The sequence below is a fragment of the Oncorhynchus nerka genome, linkage group LG4, assembly GCF_034236695.1.
Source record: "Oncorhynchus nerka isolate Pitt River linkage group LG4, Oner_Uvic_2.0, whole genome shotgun sequence".
Taxonomy (NCBI): domain Eukaryota; kingdom Metazoa; phylum Chordata; class Actinopteri; order Salmoniformes; family Salmonidae; genus Oncorhynchus; species Oncorhynchus nerka.
The window spans coordinates 58,394,316-58,413,590 of record NC_088399.1 but is presented as its reverse complement, the minus strand read 5'-3'; the positions used below and the strand labels follow the sequence as shown (position 1 = coordinate 58,413,590).

The following is a 19,275-nucleotide window of genomic DNA, read 5'->3' as shown; positions in this document are numbered from 1 at the left end:
CTTGTACATTAATGATTGACTTTATCTGCTAGGCTTAGATTGGTTGTTGAACTTTTTTTAAACGGAGTGTTGTTTCTTTGGCAGGTTGGACGGAGTGGTAACATTCCTGCAGGCACCACTGTGGACACAGATATCACTCACCCCTATGAGTTTGACTTTTACCTCTGCAGCCACGCAGGAATACAGGTGTGTGTCAAGACTCACACCAGGGTTATGTTCAATAGGCATAAAATGGGAAAACGTTGTAATACTAAAGTCAGCATTCTTATTGGACAAGTTCAGGTAGTATATCCTGCTTATTTCTCCCTAATGTCGACTCTTGCCGTCATTGATACTTTCTCAGAGGTTCGTCGGCCTCTATTGCTTTCCACTACACTTCGTTGTCAGTGTTGAATCAATGCTGGTATCCTCTCCATGGAACCCTCATTGGTCCTGTGGAATTACAGACTTCGCCTTCTCCCTACAGGGTACGAGCCGACCATCCCATTACCACGTCCTGTGGGACGACAACTGCTTCACGGCTGACGAGTTTCAGCTGCTCACCTACCAGCTGTGCCACACCTACGTCCGCTGCACCCGCTCTGTCTCCATCCCCGCGCCAGCCTACTACGCCCACCTGGTGGCCTTCCGTGCCCGCTACCACCTGGTGGACAAAGAACATGACAGGTGAGGGGGGGGGGGGGGGGGATTAATTTCATTGTGATCAGTATACTTTTCTGTAGGGCTAAAATCACTGTCTCGTGCTGTTTATCAGGTAAAAAGAAACTGGAGGCCGATGTCATGTATTGACTATTAAATAAATGTTCTCTTCTCTTTCTGTCCTTTTCCCTTTCTCGTTTCCTCACTTCCTTCTCTTGAACACACGCAGTGCGGAGGGCAGCCATGTCTCGGGGCAGAGTAACGGCCGAGACCCCACGGCCCTCGCCAAGGCTGTTCAGATTCATCACGACACACTGAGGACTATGTATTTCGCCTGAGAGGTAGAATACCCCTCCCAACACCCCACCCTATCAGCCTCTGTGTCCTAGTGGGGGTCAGCCATCGCATATCGGACTTTGGGCTGGCGCAGCTCTGGTCCCGATGAGGGGATGCCAAGCCGCGAAGGATAACAACAACCAGAGGGGAGTACAGCAACGTTATGCAATATGAAACCAGCCAATCCTCTCCCAGCCTGTTCTCCTTTGCTGTGTTTTTAACGAATGGATCGTCTCTGATACTGCTCCTTGAGCTGTGCTCAACTTTTGCTTTGTCTTACTTTCAAAATGCCAGAGTGTAGAAGACAAGACAGGGGAATTGATAAGGATGGTTTCGGGTTGGGTGGGGACATAGCAGGTCCAGTGAGGATCATTCTTGTTCCTCAACCCAGTGCTGATATGATGACTTGCCTATCCATGTTCAAACGTATAAATTGTCCTCTTTTAAATGTCTTCGTTAGCTTGTTGTCGTTTATATGTGCGTCTTTGTATGTTCTGTAGAAGTCTGATTGCCATGGCGATGCCTGTTAGTCGAGAACGCTTGTGAATCACAGCTATGCCCTTTTTCATAGGGCAAGCTGCTCGCCCAGTTACTCTGCTCTCTTTAAGCCAATGGGGATTTACTTGCAGTCATTGCGCCTGTCAGAGTTGAACACGGCAATCTCTTATCTCTATCAAAAGGCATTTACAAAAAAAAAAATGTTTTACAGCTATTGTTTGTCGTACTTTTAGAATATCAACCCTGGCAACGCCATGGACCTACTCAGAACCTTTACAGATTTCACTGTGGTAGCTACAGATTTCACTGTGGTAGCTACAGATTTCACTCTCTTTGTTTTTATTATTATTTATGATTTGATTTGAGATTAATCTTATTTATCATTCATTTTCAGCAATAGGGCACTGTTCGTTTTGTCAAATTTGAACTAAGGAACTGATGTCACACCTTTTAGTGCAATAAGTCGTTAATGCATAAAAAGGGTTCTATGGTTAACATACCGATTTGTATATTTTTGGGCCATTATGACCGGATATGGGCAGGTGATAACGGATAAAGAATGTAAACTGGGGCAAGGATTGATGCCACAAAATGGTTATGTGGGGGTGACATGACACAATACGTGTTTTTTAGTAAATGGAGTGAATTATGTGCCCGTTTTTAGGTGGAAAGAAGAATTTGAAAGACCAAGGATGGATCTATTTTAGTTGGAGCTCCTCTGAGATCAGTTAATTAGTTTAGTTATACAGTCAAATAATCTCATCCAGGCATTACTGTCAGCATGATATGCTGTCTAGGAATGTCTGGGGTTTGAGAGCACTGCGTGTATGGCTGCATGGATTCAGTTTCATGATTTCATTTTTAATGTGAATTATTTTTTCATATGTAGACTGATCAATTGAAGGTGGGGACAGTTAGCTAACAGATCTGTATCGTTCATTTTAACCCTCTAGTGGAGGACTCATTTTGCACTGTTCAAAGTAAGCCTTCAAATTTCTGAGTTTTATCAAGCCGTTTTGTCACATTTTGAAGGGCTTTGCCTTGCTGTGCAGTATCCTCCAGGTGAGGCCTTTGGTTTGGTCAAGCTGGAACGAGACGAAACTCAATGTGCCTCGTGGGATTGTGAGGGGGAGGACTGGGGTCATCTGCATGGGGCTTGAAGCATGGGTGGTATGAGCCTTGTCTGACTGGGACACAGGTGATCCCTGCTCTCACGGCAAAAGAGGCAGTGTTGTAGCATGGCCAGCACTCTGCCACACTCATTGTCCTATAGCTACGTGTTACCAGAAACCAAACTAGCTGCTATACCACATGTTATTTTGTTCATATATATTCCTACAAAGAGAGACTATAAAAATGTATGACAATTTACTGCACTTAAAGATGCATGTGTTTCAGGTGAGACACATACCCTGGTGCTGAGCGGTGCAGTATGGGGGGGGGGGGGGGTAGTAGAACCCCCTCTGTTGTATTCAGACATTATGAGCTTTGTGTTTTAAAGGATCAGGTGTAACAGTAGAGAGGACTTTCCACTTATAATACAGGGGACATTCTTTCATTCCCAGAGGGTGTGGTCTTTTAGTCATCAGTACCCCGGGGGCCAAACTGTATGTGTGAATTAAGTCCCAGAAAAATGTCAGACATTACCAGCATCTGATTTTACTTAAAGAACAGTGTCGGTATGATCTCATCAACTGTTACTGTGTGCTAATGTGTAGCTGCTCTGCTTGTGTGATAAAATATTTTAAAAAATGTCTGTACGGCAGTTAAACGGGAAGGAATTATCTCTCTACGATGCCACGGAATTGACCTCTAGAGCCCAGTGGGCGGGGTTTTGCATCTAGGTGGGGGGCGTTGTGAACTTATGCTGCCGTTCGTGGGAGGTGGGAATTTACCAGTTGTGAAGTCAGAAATACTAGTGGGATGCATTCACGTGCTTTGAACTCATTGAGAAATGCCGATTGGCTAATGGCTAACAAGCTGCGTAAACCATAAATTAAAAGTACAGCTCTCATGCTTGCAAACAAATTAAAGGGTTCAAAAACCATATTAATAGATTGCTATTTAGAAATGTTTTGTTGCATTTAACTTCTGAAAATGCTGTTATCGAGGTTATTTCCTTAGTAGGTGACAGAGGTCATCATGTGGGAGCACAGGATGATGGACAAATTTACCACTAGTAATTAGCAGTTGGAGGGCCATTCAAGTCGATTTTCCCAGTTGTATGTGGTGAATTCCCACTTGGTTAACGAATGCAGCATTATTCTGAGGCTGGGGGATAATACAGGGGAGACGTGTGGCAGCCTACAGTGCATTCGGAAAGTATTCAGACCCTTTTTCTACATTTTGTTACGTTACAGCCTTATTCTAAAATAGATTTTCTCCTCATGAATCTACAAACACTACCCAATAATGACAAAGCAAAAACAGGTTGTTGCACAAAAATTATACTTTATTTACATACGTATTCAAACCCTTAGCTATGAGACTTGAAATTGAGCTGTGGTAAATTCAATTGATTGGACATGATTTGGAAAGGCACAGATCTGTCTATATAAGGTCCCACAGTTGACAGTGCATGTCAGAGCAAAATCTAAGTGATGAAAGTTGAAGGAAATGTCTGAGCTCCATGACAGGATTGTGTTGATGCACAGATCTGGGGGAAGATCCCAAAAAATGTCTGCAGCATTGAAGATCTGCAAGAGCATAGTGGCCTCCGTCATTCTTAAATAGGAGAAGTTTGGAACCACCAAGACTCTTCCTAGATCTGGCCACCTGTCCAAACTGAGCAATTGGGGGAGAAGGGCCCTGGTCAGGGAGGTAACCAAGAACCCGGTGGTCACTCTGACAGAGTTCCTCTGTGGAGATGGGAGAACCTTCCAGAAGGACAACCATCTCTGCAGCACTCCACCAATCAGGCCTTTTAGGGTAGAGTGGACAGACGGATGTATTCCTCAGTTGAAGTATTCCTCAGTTGAAGGCACATGACAGCCCGCTTGGAGTTTGCCAAAAGGCAACTGAAGATTCTCAGACCATGAGAAACAAGATTCTCAGGTCTGATGAAACCCAGATTGAACTCCTTGGCCTGAATGCCAAGCGTCACGTCTGCAGGAAACCTGGCACCATCTTTACGGTGAAGCATGCTGGTGGCAGCATCATGCTGTGGTAATGTTTTTCAGCGGTATGAACTGGGAGACTAGTCAGGATCGAAGAAAATATTAACAGAGAAAAGTACAAAGAGATCCTTGATGAAAACTTGCTCCAGAGCGCTCAGGACCTGGGGCGAAGGTTCACCTTCCAACAGGACAACGACCCTAAGCACACAGCCAAGACAACGCAGGAGTGGCTTCAGGACAAGTCTCTGAATGCCCTTGAGTGACCCAGCCAGAGCCCGGATTTGAACCAGATGAAACATCTCTGGATAGACCTGAAAATAGATGTGTAGCAACGCTCCGCAACCAACCTGACAGAGATAGAGAGGATATGCAAAGAACAGCAGGAGAAACTCCCCAAATACAGGTGTGCCAAGATTGTAGCGTCATACCCAAGAAGATTTGATGCTGTAATTTCTGCCAAAGGCGCTTCAACAAAGTACTGAGTAAAGAGTCAGAATACTTATGTAAATGTGATATTTCAGTTCTTTTTTTCTTTTTTTAATAAAAATATGTTTTTGCTTTGTCATTATGGGGTATTGTGTTTAGATTAAGGGGGGGATTTAAAAAAAAATCAATTTTAGAATAAGGCTGTAACGTAACAAAATGTGGGAAAAAATCGGAATACCTTCCAAATGTACTGTATTTCCTATATAATGGCAGCCCAATGCCTATGTAATGCACTGCTCTTGACCAGGGCTCTGGGAAAATGTAGTGCACTATGTAGGGAATGGGGTGGCCCATAGCGCACTATGCACTACCTATGTAGGTAATCAGTGGCATTTGGGACTCAACCAGGCTCCTCCATGTGATGCCCTCCCCTCTAAACGCTGGACATCAGATGCCTTCTTTCGTGTTGTTCTAAACCATTTAAAATTCTGAAATTGAGATATATTTGTATATTATAATGAACACTTATTTTTGCTAACAAATTCTATAAAAATAGAACAATAATAATAAAATATAGAAGACAATGGTAATATGGTCACTAATAATAATCCAAATGCAATAGACTGATGTGGTGTTTATTTGTTCCATGTCAAAGCAAAGCGTGTCGTACTGAAGCTACATCTGTGTAGCATTTAAATTACCTACTGTGAGGGGGATTGCTGATTTTCTTTGGGGGGTCAGGTGTTGTTCTGTAGTGACTGATTGGATGAACCTCCCCCTATTTCCCATCACCCTCCTCTCTGTTCATTGAACTAATCATCTCTGGAGAGTAGCCTAGCTTCCATTCAGTAGATTCCATTCATCTCACAGAGCCTGGTTTACTAGAACAGGTAGTGAATGTGACCTCCATTTTTGAGTGTTGATTTCATCTGAGACATTTTGTCTAATTTTGTGTGTGTGTGCATCTCTCAAAGTTTTTTGTGGGAAAGGGTTGAAGGTTCATCCTTGGACAAAACTCCATAGACCCGTGCCTTTTTCTGATGGTGCTGAAAACAAGTAAATCAAAGAAGATATCTTACTTTCAAAACATTGAGGGCAATATGCCCCTCTCTACATTGATACGTATATATTGATACATTACAATACTGTCCAACATGTGCATGTATGTGTGCGCCTGGGTGTCTGTTTGTGTGTACCACTGACATACTGTATGCCAAGAACACAACAATATGCAGAACCAATCAGTTTTGAGGTGTCGGGACCAAAAAAGCTTGTGGGGATGATAAGGTGGGCAGGCACTCACAATGCACAACCAAAAATGTTGCTTTTAATAACTAGACACTACAGTGGATATTTTAGACTGCCTCCCTAGTGGCAAACTGTTTACTGTAATGCATGGGGTTTTCAGCCCTGGTTCCCTTTAATCATTTAGTAGATGTTCAGGGATGGTATGTTCTAAAGTGAATAGCAATAAACAATGTGATCTTTAGGCTCTGAGCAACTGGCTGTTGGGTTTACACGAGGATTGCTTCCCAAATGCCACCCTATTCTCTTTATAGTGCTCTAATGTTGGCTCTGGTCAAAGTAGTGCACTATATAGGAAATAGGGTGCCATTTTGGGAAGCAGCCCTGGTGTAACCCAACCATTATTCTAGGCTAGACAGAAATACATGTTATATTTGTTTAGAACCACTGCTGTGGCGTTCTGCATTTCTTCTGAAGGTCTTTATTAAAGAGCTTTGACGTGTTACAGCTAGATGTTTATAGACCGAGAACAACATGCAGTGGTCCAGTTGTGCCACATGAGTGCCCGCTTGCCTAAGAAAGGATTCCTCTGTAAATCTCCAAACCCTGCATCTCTATTGTGGTTGGCTGCATATCGTACTTAATAAGATACAACTGACAAATTGCTTCGGTAACAGTATGCTCTACATTCTTTGCCTGATTATGAAATTATTGTGACACCTTTAGAAGTATAATTATATGTAAAATACATTTTTTTTGCCTGATCCTGGTCCTAAGTTGAGCCTTTTTATTTGGTTGTCATATTTAATTGTTTTAATTAAAATACTGTATGTATGAAATCTGTGTTGGTGTATTCATTGAGAATGGATGAGTGATGTATGTTGATCCTTAGTCTTTTTCTGCATCATTCCTAGAAAGACTGAGATATGGTTTTCAACTGTGATGGTGCTGGAGTCAGGTGTGTAACTTGCGGGGAGATCAATGCCCCCAATATTTGAGACGAGCCAATTTGACCCCCTCAATAATACACCATGATGGATTGGAAATGATTTTCCCATCGTAACTAGTTATTTCTCATTATCACGACATAAAAGTTGTTTTGTCGAGATCCTGAAACAAACTCTAGAAATAGGAGTGGACATATTGAAGATAGTGACAGTATGGCTGAGGCAGTGAGCCCACGGTGGATCAGCACGTATGTTTTTATTGATTGCTACACTAAGGGATGGTCAATTTCATGTGAACATCATGCTTTCATTTGTGTAAGTGAGGATTTGGTGAACTGTATAGTCTTTAGGTTAGGTTCCATACTACATACACTGTGCGGTTCCATGCCAGCCCATCCATACTTAATACACTTTGTGTTCGCTCCCGTGTACAGGTAAGGGCACAGATGACAGACTGGTAGGATTCCAGTTGAGGTGGTTTAATAACGCTGACTGCACAGGCACGGAACCGCACAGTGTATGTAGTATGGATGGGCAAAGGCTCTTTCTTAGTGGTCTGGCAACTTGCGTCAACCAAAGTGTGGTTAGTCTGCAAGTAAAGAGAGAAATAAAGATACCACAGAATACAATCTCCATTTCACATCTCTTATAAACAATTTGCATGGCTATAACATGACTATGATAACTTAATGCTATACAGGACCACACAACGCAATTCAACATGACTGTGACTGCACTAAATAAGATCAAAGTGGTGGTGCTGCACATGTGCTACAAAGCATAGCACCATCTTCGGTACAGGGCTACAAGTGCACAATTAACTTGAATACCTCTAAACAGTCAAATACAATGTAATACCCATATAATGATGTGCCATACACCTATACAGGGCATATAAACAATGCACTGGGGGACATTTTCCTTTACAAATACAGGGTTAAATGTGTGAAATGATATGACAGCCAAAACAGAGAGAGCCCGCTCGCAATAGCTAGCTCTCAGTAGAAACTACAAATATGGCATTATCGTCGCAGAGTGCATCTTCAGACATAAACACCTGAAAGGTATGAAATATGTACTTGCATATCAACAAGGACGCACACTGGCCTTGGCTAACACAATGAAAGCTAACTGGTGGGAAAACACAACGATGGCTGGAGCTCTCACTTCTCACGAGCTGATATTCTCTAAACTGGAGATTAGTGAACGAGTCGGCTCTAAGGGCTCTTGTAGGTGAACGTTGGGAGACGGCTCGCATATCAGAAGAGCCAAATCTATTCATAAAAATGTAACAAAAAAAATTAAGATATGAATAATCAAAATATTTAAATGAATAGAATGAACTAACTCAAAGAACGAAAAAAATACATCAAATAATATAGGCTAAATGCTCAAGCGCACACATTCGTTGACTGTCTGCTCAGACTAACAGCCTCATGTTGTTCCTGTCAATATGCGTGAGGGAGGGCCGAGCCAATACACTCACAGTCACACACTTAGCAGCCGAGGAGAGAGAGGAAGAACAGCTGTGAAGACAACAGCTGGAAAATGAGTCGGAAGCACAGTAGTATTTGGATGCATTTTAATAATGTTGACAGTGTTAGAGCACAGTGTAGAATTTGCCAAAACAAATTCCCATATTAAGCCGGTTCTACGCACAACCTACACCGGCATATGCGAACTGTGCACCCAACTGTGAAGCTAGCTGTAGCGGAGTTTCGAAAAACTAGCGGGCCTGCTAGTGATAGTGGTGGAGCCAGCATCTCCATACGTGGAGATGTATCCACTCAATCAAGTAGGCCTACTCCGCGACCCGCAGCAATGCAGTCTTCTATGGACCAGTTTATGCCAAAGTCTAGCAAAACAAGGCCAAATTGATATTGCATTGGCTAAAATGATTGCCACCGATTTCCAGCCATTTTCGATCGTGGAGGACAGAGGTTTTAGAAACTATAGCAATAGTCTAAATCCAGTGTACACAATTCCAGGCGGGAAAACACTTTCAAAATGGAAAAAGTCCAAAAAGCTACTGCAGTTTGCCTTACCACTGACTGCTGGACATCAAGGGTAACCACTTCTTTCATGTCAGTTACATGTCACTTCATTGAAGATTTTTCGATGTCTAGCTGTCTTCTGGACTGCTTTGAGTTCAGCGACAGACACACCTTGGATCCAAGATGGCGTAGCAGTCAGACGTTGTGTCGTGTCCCTTGTATATACCGTTTTTTTAACATATTTTTCTTTGCATATCTTTTAAAATATTTAGCTAAACCTCAACTTCTAAATACTCTCCTGCAACCCGCCTCACCCAATGTAGCGCGGATCTGCTTTTTTTTCTAAAGTATTTATATTTACTTCGGATCCGGAACCCCTCAACTGAAGCTAGCCAGCTAACTACCAGCTATCAGTCAGCAAACCATTGCTAGCGGTCTTCAGCTAACCGGTCATCAGCTAACCTTTAGCTCGGAAAGCTCTCGCCAGTTCAAACAACGCGACTCTAACCAGAGCATAACGGACCTATTATTTTTTTATCCCCGGATTCCCACCGCAAACGGAACATTTTCAGCTGGATCTTCACAACTAGCTAACCGCAACCCCGGATGATTACTCCTGGCTAGCGTTTCCACCCACTTAGCTTGAAGCTAGCCCACCAGAGCTCCTGTGCTACCACCGAAGCATACTCCTGTGCTACAATATCCGGACCCACGACCGGTCTATCGATGTCACCGCATGAAGAGGCATAAACAGACTCACCCCATCGCGACGTCCCCCAAAGGCTAACTTTCTAGATCTTGCTATCTCCTTGCTTGCTAATTCGGCCTGCTAACTGCTAGCTTGTTTAGCCCCGGTCCGCTAACTGCTACCTTGTTTAGCCCCGGCCTACTAACTGTTAGCTTGTTAGCACAGGCCTGCTAACCGTCTGAATCGCCGCATCCCAACCACTCACTGGACCCATATTTACTTTCAATCTCTTTTCAATTTTTAATTCGTTTATACCTTCTGGTAACCTGCCTCACCCAATGTGATACGGAATCGCTATTATTTTTAATTTTTAGAACACACTCAAGAACCTCCAGAAGCTAACCAGCTAACTAGCCACAAGCTATTTAGTCATTGTTAGCCACTGCTAGCGGCTTTTACCTTTTACCTTCTGCACAGCCAGCCAGTTTTTTTTTAACCTGGATAATACTCGCCAGTCTAGCTTCCCTGCCCCATCCACCGCTGCCCCCTGGACACTGATCACTTGGCTACATAGCTGATGCATGCTGGACTGTCCATTAATCACGGTACTCCATTCTGCTTGTTTATGTTTTATCTGTCGGCCCCAGCCGCACTCAGGCTCTGTGTGTAGTTAATCCGACCCTCCCTGCCTAGTCAACGCCATTTTACCTGCTGTTGTTGTGCTAGCTGATTAGCTGTTGTTGTCTCACCTACTGTTTTAGCTACTGTTTTAGCTAGCTCTCCCAATTCAACACCTGTGATTACTGTATGCCTCGCTGTATGTCTCTCTCAAATGTCAATATGCCTTGTATACTGTTGTTCAGGTTAGTTATCATTGTTTTAGTTTACAATGGAGCCGATGCTAACAGTTAGTAGACCCAGAGATCTACTAACAAGGGAATCTATATTCGGACAGCCTGTTTCTGTCCTGCCCTTGACTTTGGTGCATGGCATGTGATGTCCATAGCCTCTTCATCACATAACTCCCTGATCTTGTCAAAAAGAAAGCTAGACAAACTGTGTCCAGTCCATGTGGTGCTTTTTACAGGCAGTCCATCTATGGGAGGAAGGATGACAGCGTTGCGCAGGAGCTGAAACCTGGTCACGACTGAGTCCGAACGCTCCTTGGAGACAACAGGCTCCAGAACATCAAAACTGTTTAACAGGGAATAACAAAAAATCAGAAGACATTACAACCCTGCACAACATCAATTCACCTCCCAAGTTTAGATAAGAATAACCTCATACAAATAAAACAATTTTTTACCTGAAGTGCCGGTACTGCTTGATCTGTGGCAGCGGTCTAAAGCACAGGTGTTGTTAGGTGTTGTTGCCAGGCATAGCTTTCCACCAGCACCGTACCATCACCCAGTCCAACCAGCTGTGGGACGTTGACCCCTATCACAGTGCTGTCCTTCACAACATCAGCATTCTGAGACAAAGTTTTCACTCTGATCTTTCTGAAGCGCTGCTTGATGAGACAGAAGCACAAGTCAGGGGCAAACTTGCTGTGGCCTGTGATCAGGAAGTTGAAGGTCCAGATTGTGGTGGAGGTTGTGCATGGTCCGCCAGGCACAATACCAGAGCACAAACTTGTTCCTCTTTTGGCCACAGTTATCACAATTCAGGTCCACACTTGTTTTCCCAACTCCATAGTTGAAGAAATGGTGCATGTAGTTGCTTGGGCCAGCTCTCTTTTTGATGACTGTATGACTGGTGGATTAGAGTCAGGCGTGTTCTGCTGATTGATGCTGAAAGACAAATATTTTAGCATTATTATACAATAGATGTGAAATTGCATTATGAGAACATCACTACACAGTTCATCCAGGGAATGTTAGCTATTGTAACTAGCCAGCCATCTAACGTCAGCTGGCTACCTAACAGCAAGCTTTAACTAGCAATACAAACTGATTGTCATAGCTAGCTAAAGTTAACCAATAGGTTCAATGTTATTTAGTTAGCTAGCTAACATTAGGCAATAACTAGCAATGCGAAATGGCATTCTGAGAAAACTACACTAACGGTACACACACTACATACACAAGTTAATGTTAGATAGCAAGCTGGCCACCTAACCTCAGCTGACGTTAGCTAGCTAATAGCAAGCTTTAACATGGGATCTTTTGTTTAGACATATCATGTTAATGTTAGCCAGCTAACAGCAAGCTTTAACTGGTCTTTTGTTTAGACATACCACATTAACGTTAGTTAGCTAAACAATGAACTATAATCCCAATCCATGGAGTAACGTTACTAGCAATACAAACCGATTGTCATAGCAAGCTAAACATAACCAAATAATGTTAGGTTCATTGTTAGTTAGCAAGGCAGCGATCAAACTCCAGCTGGCTAGCTAACAGCTTTAGCTTGCAATGAAAACAAAATTAGAAACATAATACCTGAATCTGTAGCTAGATTCTTACCTGTATACATGGATGAAAGCTTCACGGCAGACTGCAACCCCTTTTATAAGACATCATGTGTTAGTTTGCACAGTTTGTTTGGCCTGTTGTGTTCCACTGATTTCAAAACGTTTTATGAAATGAGAGTCAGCCTAGCATGGCCCGATTGTCATCCATAACTACTTTTTCCCACTTACCTTTGTCGATAGCGCCTGATAGATTCAGGGCAGCAATGTTATTGAGAGCAGTAGCAACATATTTGCAGTTCTCCATGGGTAACATAATATCTTTCGGGGAAAAAACTGCAGTACGAGCAGCTCATTTTATAGAAACAAGATGCAACACCGACCAATCCAAACTCATCTCTCGGCATGTCCAGCCCACTCGTTATCTCAGCCAATCATGGCTTGCGGGAAGGTTGCCCGCTTTTTCTGTGGCTAAACCAACTAGGCTTGTAAATTTAATAATTGTATTCCTTTTTGCAGATGACATACACATTTAATATTAAGGCACATGAACGTTCACATGTTCGAGAAGGCATTTCTGCCAAAAAACACATTTCGTTAAAAAATATTTTTTTTATGTTCAAAAGGCTCTCCTGTGAAGTCATGACTTACGACATACGCCTACTTTCCTGAATCAGGTCACATTTAATAAATGTGCAAATATTTCTAAAAACCCCTTTTCGCTTTGTCATTATGGGGTATTGTGTATAAATTGATGAGGATTTGTATTTATTTAAATCCATTTTAGAATAAGGCTCTAAAGTAACAAAATGTGGAAAAAGTCAAGGGTTCTGAATACTTTCCAATGCACTGTATTTATGTTTGGAAAACACAATTGAAGGCCAAAAGTATGGGGAGGAAAGCACTCATGTTTACCCAACATAGTAATCACCCTAGAAAGGTGGTGACCCTGGAACACATTGACCCGGATCCCCCCTAATATGCAACACAGAGTTAAGCCCTTGGCTGGAGTTACAAATGCTTATGATTCTATTATGAGTTCCTCATTTAAATGACTCTTGTAGATTATGTAGAACTAGAGTAAGACCACAGTAGTAAGTAGTCTAGGCTACTGGATACAGTAGAGACATTTCTTTACCCCCAGACAAATCTGTCGACAACTTCTGTTTGGCTACCTTTTATTTTTTTTTATTTGTTGAATGTTGCCATGGCATTTAAATTACTTAGGAGTCTTGTTTGATTGGTTGCGTCTGTTTGTTACCTGGGGACTGTCTACAAGAGTTGGTGAGGTAAGCAGCCCTTCGGCTTTCGACACTAGTTCAGAACCACCGGTGTAGACACTGCAGAATATTCGAGAACTTTGGGTAAGTAAATCCAACATTTTTGTGCGATAATGGCAAAGCTATTTTGAATAATGGAATACATTTGTCTACTTAGGTTCCATATCAAATTAACACCAATTAATTAGGCTAACTATTTAACAGAACCACCATAAATACAAGATGGCAGGCATTTTCTATTATTCAAACACCTAATGTGAATTACCACAAACAATTAGTGTAGTATGTGTGCTGAATTAAGCATATCCTTTCCCCTTAGCCTAGCTTGCCTATAGTTTCAATTTGATTAGGCCTAGTATCTTTTCTGAGAAAAAAAGTTGAGTAATAGGAAAGCTGAATTGCAGACATTGTCTTATAGCCCTCCAATATTGTGCATTAATCTACTGTCATGGCTCAATCATATTAGGTCATTTTATATGAAAGGGAATGAATTGTTCAACATAATGACTGTTTCATACGGAAGTTAATGTAATAAGTAATATTGAGCTTTGCAGTGCACACTAGCCCAAGTTTTCATATAGCCTTAAAGCTAGTCTTAATCAACTAAAGGCTGGTTTTAAATAGATATTATACCAAGTTCCTTTCCTCCTTGAGTGAGTAGTCAGTTTTATCATTGGGTAGAGGGGGTGGAAATTCACTTCCATGTAAATTATGATTTCAACCAGATCATTACTCATCACAGACAGCACTCTAGTCCCACAAGTGGAGGCTGGTGGGAGGACCTATAGGAGGACGGGCTCATTGTAATGGCTGGAATGGAATTATTGGAGCGGTGTCAAACATGGTTTCCTTATTTGTTTGATAGCGTTCCATTATTCCATTCCAGCCATTACAATGAGCCTGTCTTGCTATAGCTCCTCCCACCAGCCTCCTCTGATTCCCACAACCTCCCCGGACATCACGTTATATAAAATGTCAGTTTTGTCAATACTTGTCCCTCATGTAAACATAGTCTGCATCCAAAACGGCATCCTATTCCCTATAGTGCACTGCTTTTAGAGTGCACTACTTTTGATCAGGGTCCATCAACTTGTTTCCAGTCTCGTCATATCGGTGTGTGTCACCTGTTTCCTTTAGTCTCGTGACGCCGCGAGTATCATGGCCACGCTAAGTGCCAAGCCTGGGCTCAGGTACAGTGTGTCCGACTGGGACCCCAGTAACAAGCTGATGTTCACTGCCTGTTCACCCCGCTATCATCCAGAAGGCGAGGTCAGTACAGGTGCATCAAAGCAGGGACCGAGAGACTGAAAAACAGCTTCTATCTCAAGGCCATCAGACTGTTAAACAGCCACCACTAACATTGAGTGGCTGCTGCCAACATACTGACTCAACTCCAGACACTTTTAATAGCGGAAATGGATGGAAATTTATGTAAAAATGTATCACTAGCCACTTTAAACAATGCCACTTAATATAATGTTTACATACCCTACATTACTCATCTCATATGTATATGTATATACTGTACTCTATACCATCTACTGCATCCTGCCATCTTTATGTAATACATGTATCACTAGCCACTTTAAACTATGTCACTTTATGTTTATATACCCTACATTACTCATCTCATATATATATATACTGTACTCTATACCATCTACTGCATCTTGCCTATGCCGTTCTGTACCATCACTCATTAATATATCTTTATATACATATTCTTTATCCCTTAAAACTTGTGTGTGTATAAGGTAGTAGTTTTGGAATTGTTAGGTTAGATTACTCGTTGGTTATTACTGCATTGTCGGAACTAGAAGCACAAGCATTTCACTACACTCCCATTAACATCTGCTAACCATGTGTATGTGACAAATACAATTTGATTTTATTTGTAAAAACATGTCTGTAACTATCTACAATATTAATTAACCGGGCACTCAACTCATCAAAATAGTTTCTGCAATGCCACCATTTGCCTTTCAAATTAATTGAATGTACCTGTAAAATACCTGTATGTGTAAATGTGCTGCTGCAGTTCCACCACCTCCCAGCAGTGGGAGCATTTCAGCCAGTACAACATGGCCCAAGCACAGGAGACGATGCAGGCGTCACAGCAGCTGAGGGAGGACATGAGTCACTAGGGTACAGGTATAAAATAAAGCCTGGGGGAGAGGAGTGTAGCGTTACCATATGGCCAGGCCTGTAAAAATAGCACTGTTCTGTATTGACCCCTATAAAACAGCACTGTCACTGCATCCCAAAAGGCACCCTATTCCCTTTATAGTGCTGCACTACTTTTGACCAGGGCCCATTGGATGCCATTTGGGGGGACACCCTGTCTGCTTTCACAGGCTCTCTGTTGTTGTTTAGTATTTGATAGGGCCTGTTTCTGCTTCATAGATATTGCTAAAATGTATGTGTACAGTAAGACTATTGAGAGTTAGGTGACAAGTGTGGCAAATCAAGAAGCTGAATAAACAGCATGATAATTACACGGGTGCACCTTGTGTTGGGGACAATAAAAGGCCAATCTAAATGTTTCAGTTTTGCCACACAACACAATACCACAGATGTCTGCAGTTTTGAGGGAGCTTGCAATTGGCGTGCTGACTGCAGGAATGTCCACCAAAGCTGTTGCCAGAGAATTGATTGTTAATTTCTCTACCATAAGCCGCCTGCAATGTCGTTTTAGGGAATTTGACAGTACGTCAGGAATTCTACATCTGGCTTCTTCACCTGCGGGATCATCTGGGGACATTATTTACAGTATGTCTGTAATAAAGCCCTTTTGTAGGCAAAAATGTATTCTGATTGGATAGACCTGGCTCCCCAGTGGATGTGCCTATGCCCTCTCAGGCCCACCCATGGCAGTGCCCTTGCCCAGTCATGTGAAATCTATAGATTTGGGCCTAATTTATTTATTTCAATTGACTAATTTCCTTATATAGTGTAACTCAGTAAAATCTTTGAAATTGTTTCATGTTGCCTTTATATTTTTGTTCACTATACATGGTCATTATTCAGATTAATCTGAAATAATTTCCCAATTGACAGGTTGGCCCAAATATGTAGTTCCTCAGGGAGGCGGATTGCATCTCTGAATGTGATCACGTTTAAGAAACACATCTGATGATTCGCTCACGTGTTAAGAAACCAGCTAGCATGCCTACTGACATTGCTTCACTGGCTAAGTCTAGGAGTCCTAGGCCTAGCTAAATGGTATGTTACCTGATTTAATGTGTGCATTTACTTGAGAATTCAGAGCATGCGGACCGTGTTGTATGCATGTGCTCCAAGAGACCGCAACCTTACCTGGGTCCAAGGGCAGCTCCATGCGGCTTATTTAAAAAATATATATATTTCACCTTTATTTAACCAGGTAGGCCAGTTGACAACAAGTTCTCATTTACAACTGCGACCTGGCCAAGATAAAGTAAACTGTGTTCAGTTCAAGGTATATATATACATATACAGTTGAAGTCGGACGTTTACATACACCTAGGTTGGAGTCATTAAAACTCGTTTTTCAACCACTCCACAAATTTCTTGTTAACAAACTATAGTTTTGGCAAGTCGGTAAGGACATCTACTTTGTGCATGACACAAGTAATTTTTCCAACAATTGTTTACAGACAGATTATTTCACTTATAATTCACTGTATCACAATTCCAGTGGGTCAGAAGTTTACATACACTAAGTTGACTGTGCCTTTAAGCAGCTTGGAAAATTCCAGAAAATGATGTCATCGCTTTAGAAGCTTCTAATAGGCTAATTGACATCATTTGAGTCAATTAGAGGTGTACCTGTGGATGTACTTCAAGGCCTACCTTCAAACTCAGTGCTTCTTTGCTTGACATCATGAGAAAATCAAGAGAAATCAGCCAAGACCTCAGAAAGAAATTGTAGGCCCCCACAAGTCTGGTTCATCCTTGGGAGCAATTTCCAAACGTCTGAAGGTACCACGTTCATCTATACAAACAATAGTACACAAGTATAAACACCATGGGACCAAGCAGCCATCATACCGCTCAGGAAGGAGATGTGTTCTGTCTCCTAAAGATGAATGTACTTTGGTGCGAAAAGTGCAAATCAATCCCAGATGCTGGAGGAAACAGGTACAAACGTATCGATATCCACAGTAAAATGAGTCCTATATTGACATAACCTGAAAGGCCGCTCAGCAATGAAGAAGCCACTGCTCCAAAACCGCCATAAAAAATCCAGACTACGGTTTGCAACTGCACATGGGGACAAAGATCGTACTTTTTGGAGAAATGTCCTCTGGACTGATGAAAGAACAATAGAATTGTTTGGCCATCATGACCATCGTTATGTTTGGAGCAAAAAGGGGGAGGCTTCCAAGCCAAAGAACAACATCCCAACAGTGAAGCACGGGGTGCTTTGCTTGCAGGAGGGACTGGTGCACTTCACAAAATAGATGGCATCATGAGGACGGAAAATCATGTGGATATATTGAAGCAACATCTCAAGACATCAGGAAGTTAAAGCTTGGTCGCAAATGGGTATTTCAAATGGACAATGACCCCAAGCATACTTCCAATGTTGTGGCAAAATGGCTTAAGGACAACAAAGTCAAGGTATTGGAGTGGCCATCACAAAGCCCTGACCTCAATCCTATAGAAAATTTGTGGGCAGAACTGAAAAAGCGTGTGCGAGCAAGGAGGCCAACAACCTGACTCAGTTACACCAGCTCTGTCAAGAGGAATGGGTCAAAATTCACCCAACTTATTGTGGGAAGCATGTGGAAGGCTACCTGACATGTTTGACCCAAGTTAAACCATTTAAAGGCAATGCTACCAAATACTAATTGAGTGTATGTAAACTTCTGACCCACTGGGAATGTGATGAAAGAAATTGAAGCTGAAATAAATCATTCTCTACTATTATTCTGACATTTCACATTCTTAAAATAAAGTGGTGATCCTAACTGACCTAAAACAGGGCATTTTTACTTGGACTAAATGTTGGGAATTGTGAAAAACTGAGTTTAAATGTATTTGACTAAGGTGTCTGCAAACTTCTGACTTCAACTGTATATGGTATATATACAAAAAACCATGCTCAAACATTTCAAACCAAAACCTCATGGCCATCAAAATCCAGCAGCCTCGCAGCTCTGCAAGCTGCTACATCCTCACTCCTTTGCACAATCAACACTTGACAACTCTTTCTGTCAGAGCACAGCACCTGACCAGTTGCTGCTGCCACCTGGAGTTTGGAAGTGGTAGTGTAGCATAAAATTGTGCTCATAACAAATAAACTACCTATTCCATAAACCACGTTTTAAGGTGATTTATGTATGTTGAGCATTCGCATTAATGACCCTGTTTATCCTAAGTCTATCCAATACGCATTGTTTGGCCAAGACTACGTCCCAGATGGCATCCTATATAGTGCACTACTTTTGATCGCAGCCCTGTGGTCAAAATGTGTGAACTATACAGTATAGGGAATAGGGTGCCATTTGGCATGCAGTCCAAAATAGGTTGTTTTGATCCAGAGTCCTGGGCATATTGTTTATTAGGCCTTTGTATCATACGGTTTATGTGACCTTTGTATCATACGAGGAGGTAGCTAGATAAAAACAAGGTAAACACGCACAGGAAAGAGAATCATTGATAATAAACCACCCTAACAGCTTGTGGTAATGTCTCCAAATGTGCTTGTTTGT

The 19,275-nt window shown here is 42.1% G+C and overlaps 1 protein-coding gene and 1 long non-coding RNA gene across 3 annotated transcripts in view; one reads left to right on the top strand and one right to left on the bottom strand.

The window, feature by feature from the left end:
- LOC115128269 (protein argonaute-3-like) overlaps nucleotides 1-7,099 on the top strand; it is a 50,138-nt gene extending 43,039 nt beyond the window's left edge. For both annotated transcript variants that reach the window (XM_029657961.2, XM_029657960.2), the window contains exons 17-19: nucleotides 85-186; nucleotides 467-666; nucleotides 869-7,099. In XM_029657961.2, coding sequence (XP_029513821.2) covers nucleotides 85-186; nucleotides 467-666; nucleotides 869-977 — 411 coding nt within the window. In that variant the 3' untranslated portion in view covers nucleotides 978-7,099. The remainder of the gene's footprint in view (nucleotides 1-84; nucleotides 187-466; nucleotides 667-868) is intronic.
- Nucleotides 7,100-7,448: 349 nt separating this feature from the next.
- LOC135571431 (uncharacterized) lies at nucleotides 7,449-12,673 on the bottom strand. The gene is made up of 4 exons (XR_010463803.1): nucleotides 12,531-12,673; nucleotides 12,355-12,394; nucleotides 11,196-11,679; nucleotides 7,449-11,083 (listed from the first exon to the last, which is right to left on the bottom strand). It is a non-coding gene; the product is annotated as an uncharacterized LOC135571431 (long non-coding RNA).
- Between the last annotated feature and the right edge of the window lie 6,602 nt (nucleotides 12,674-19,275).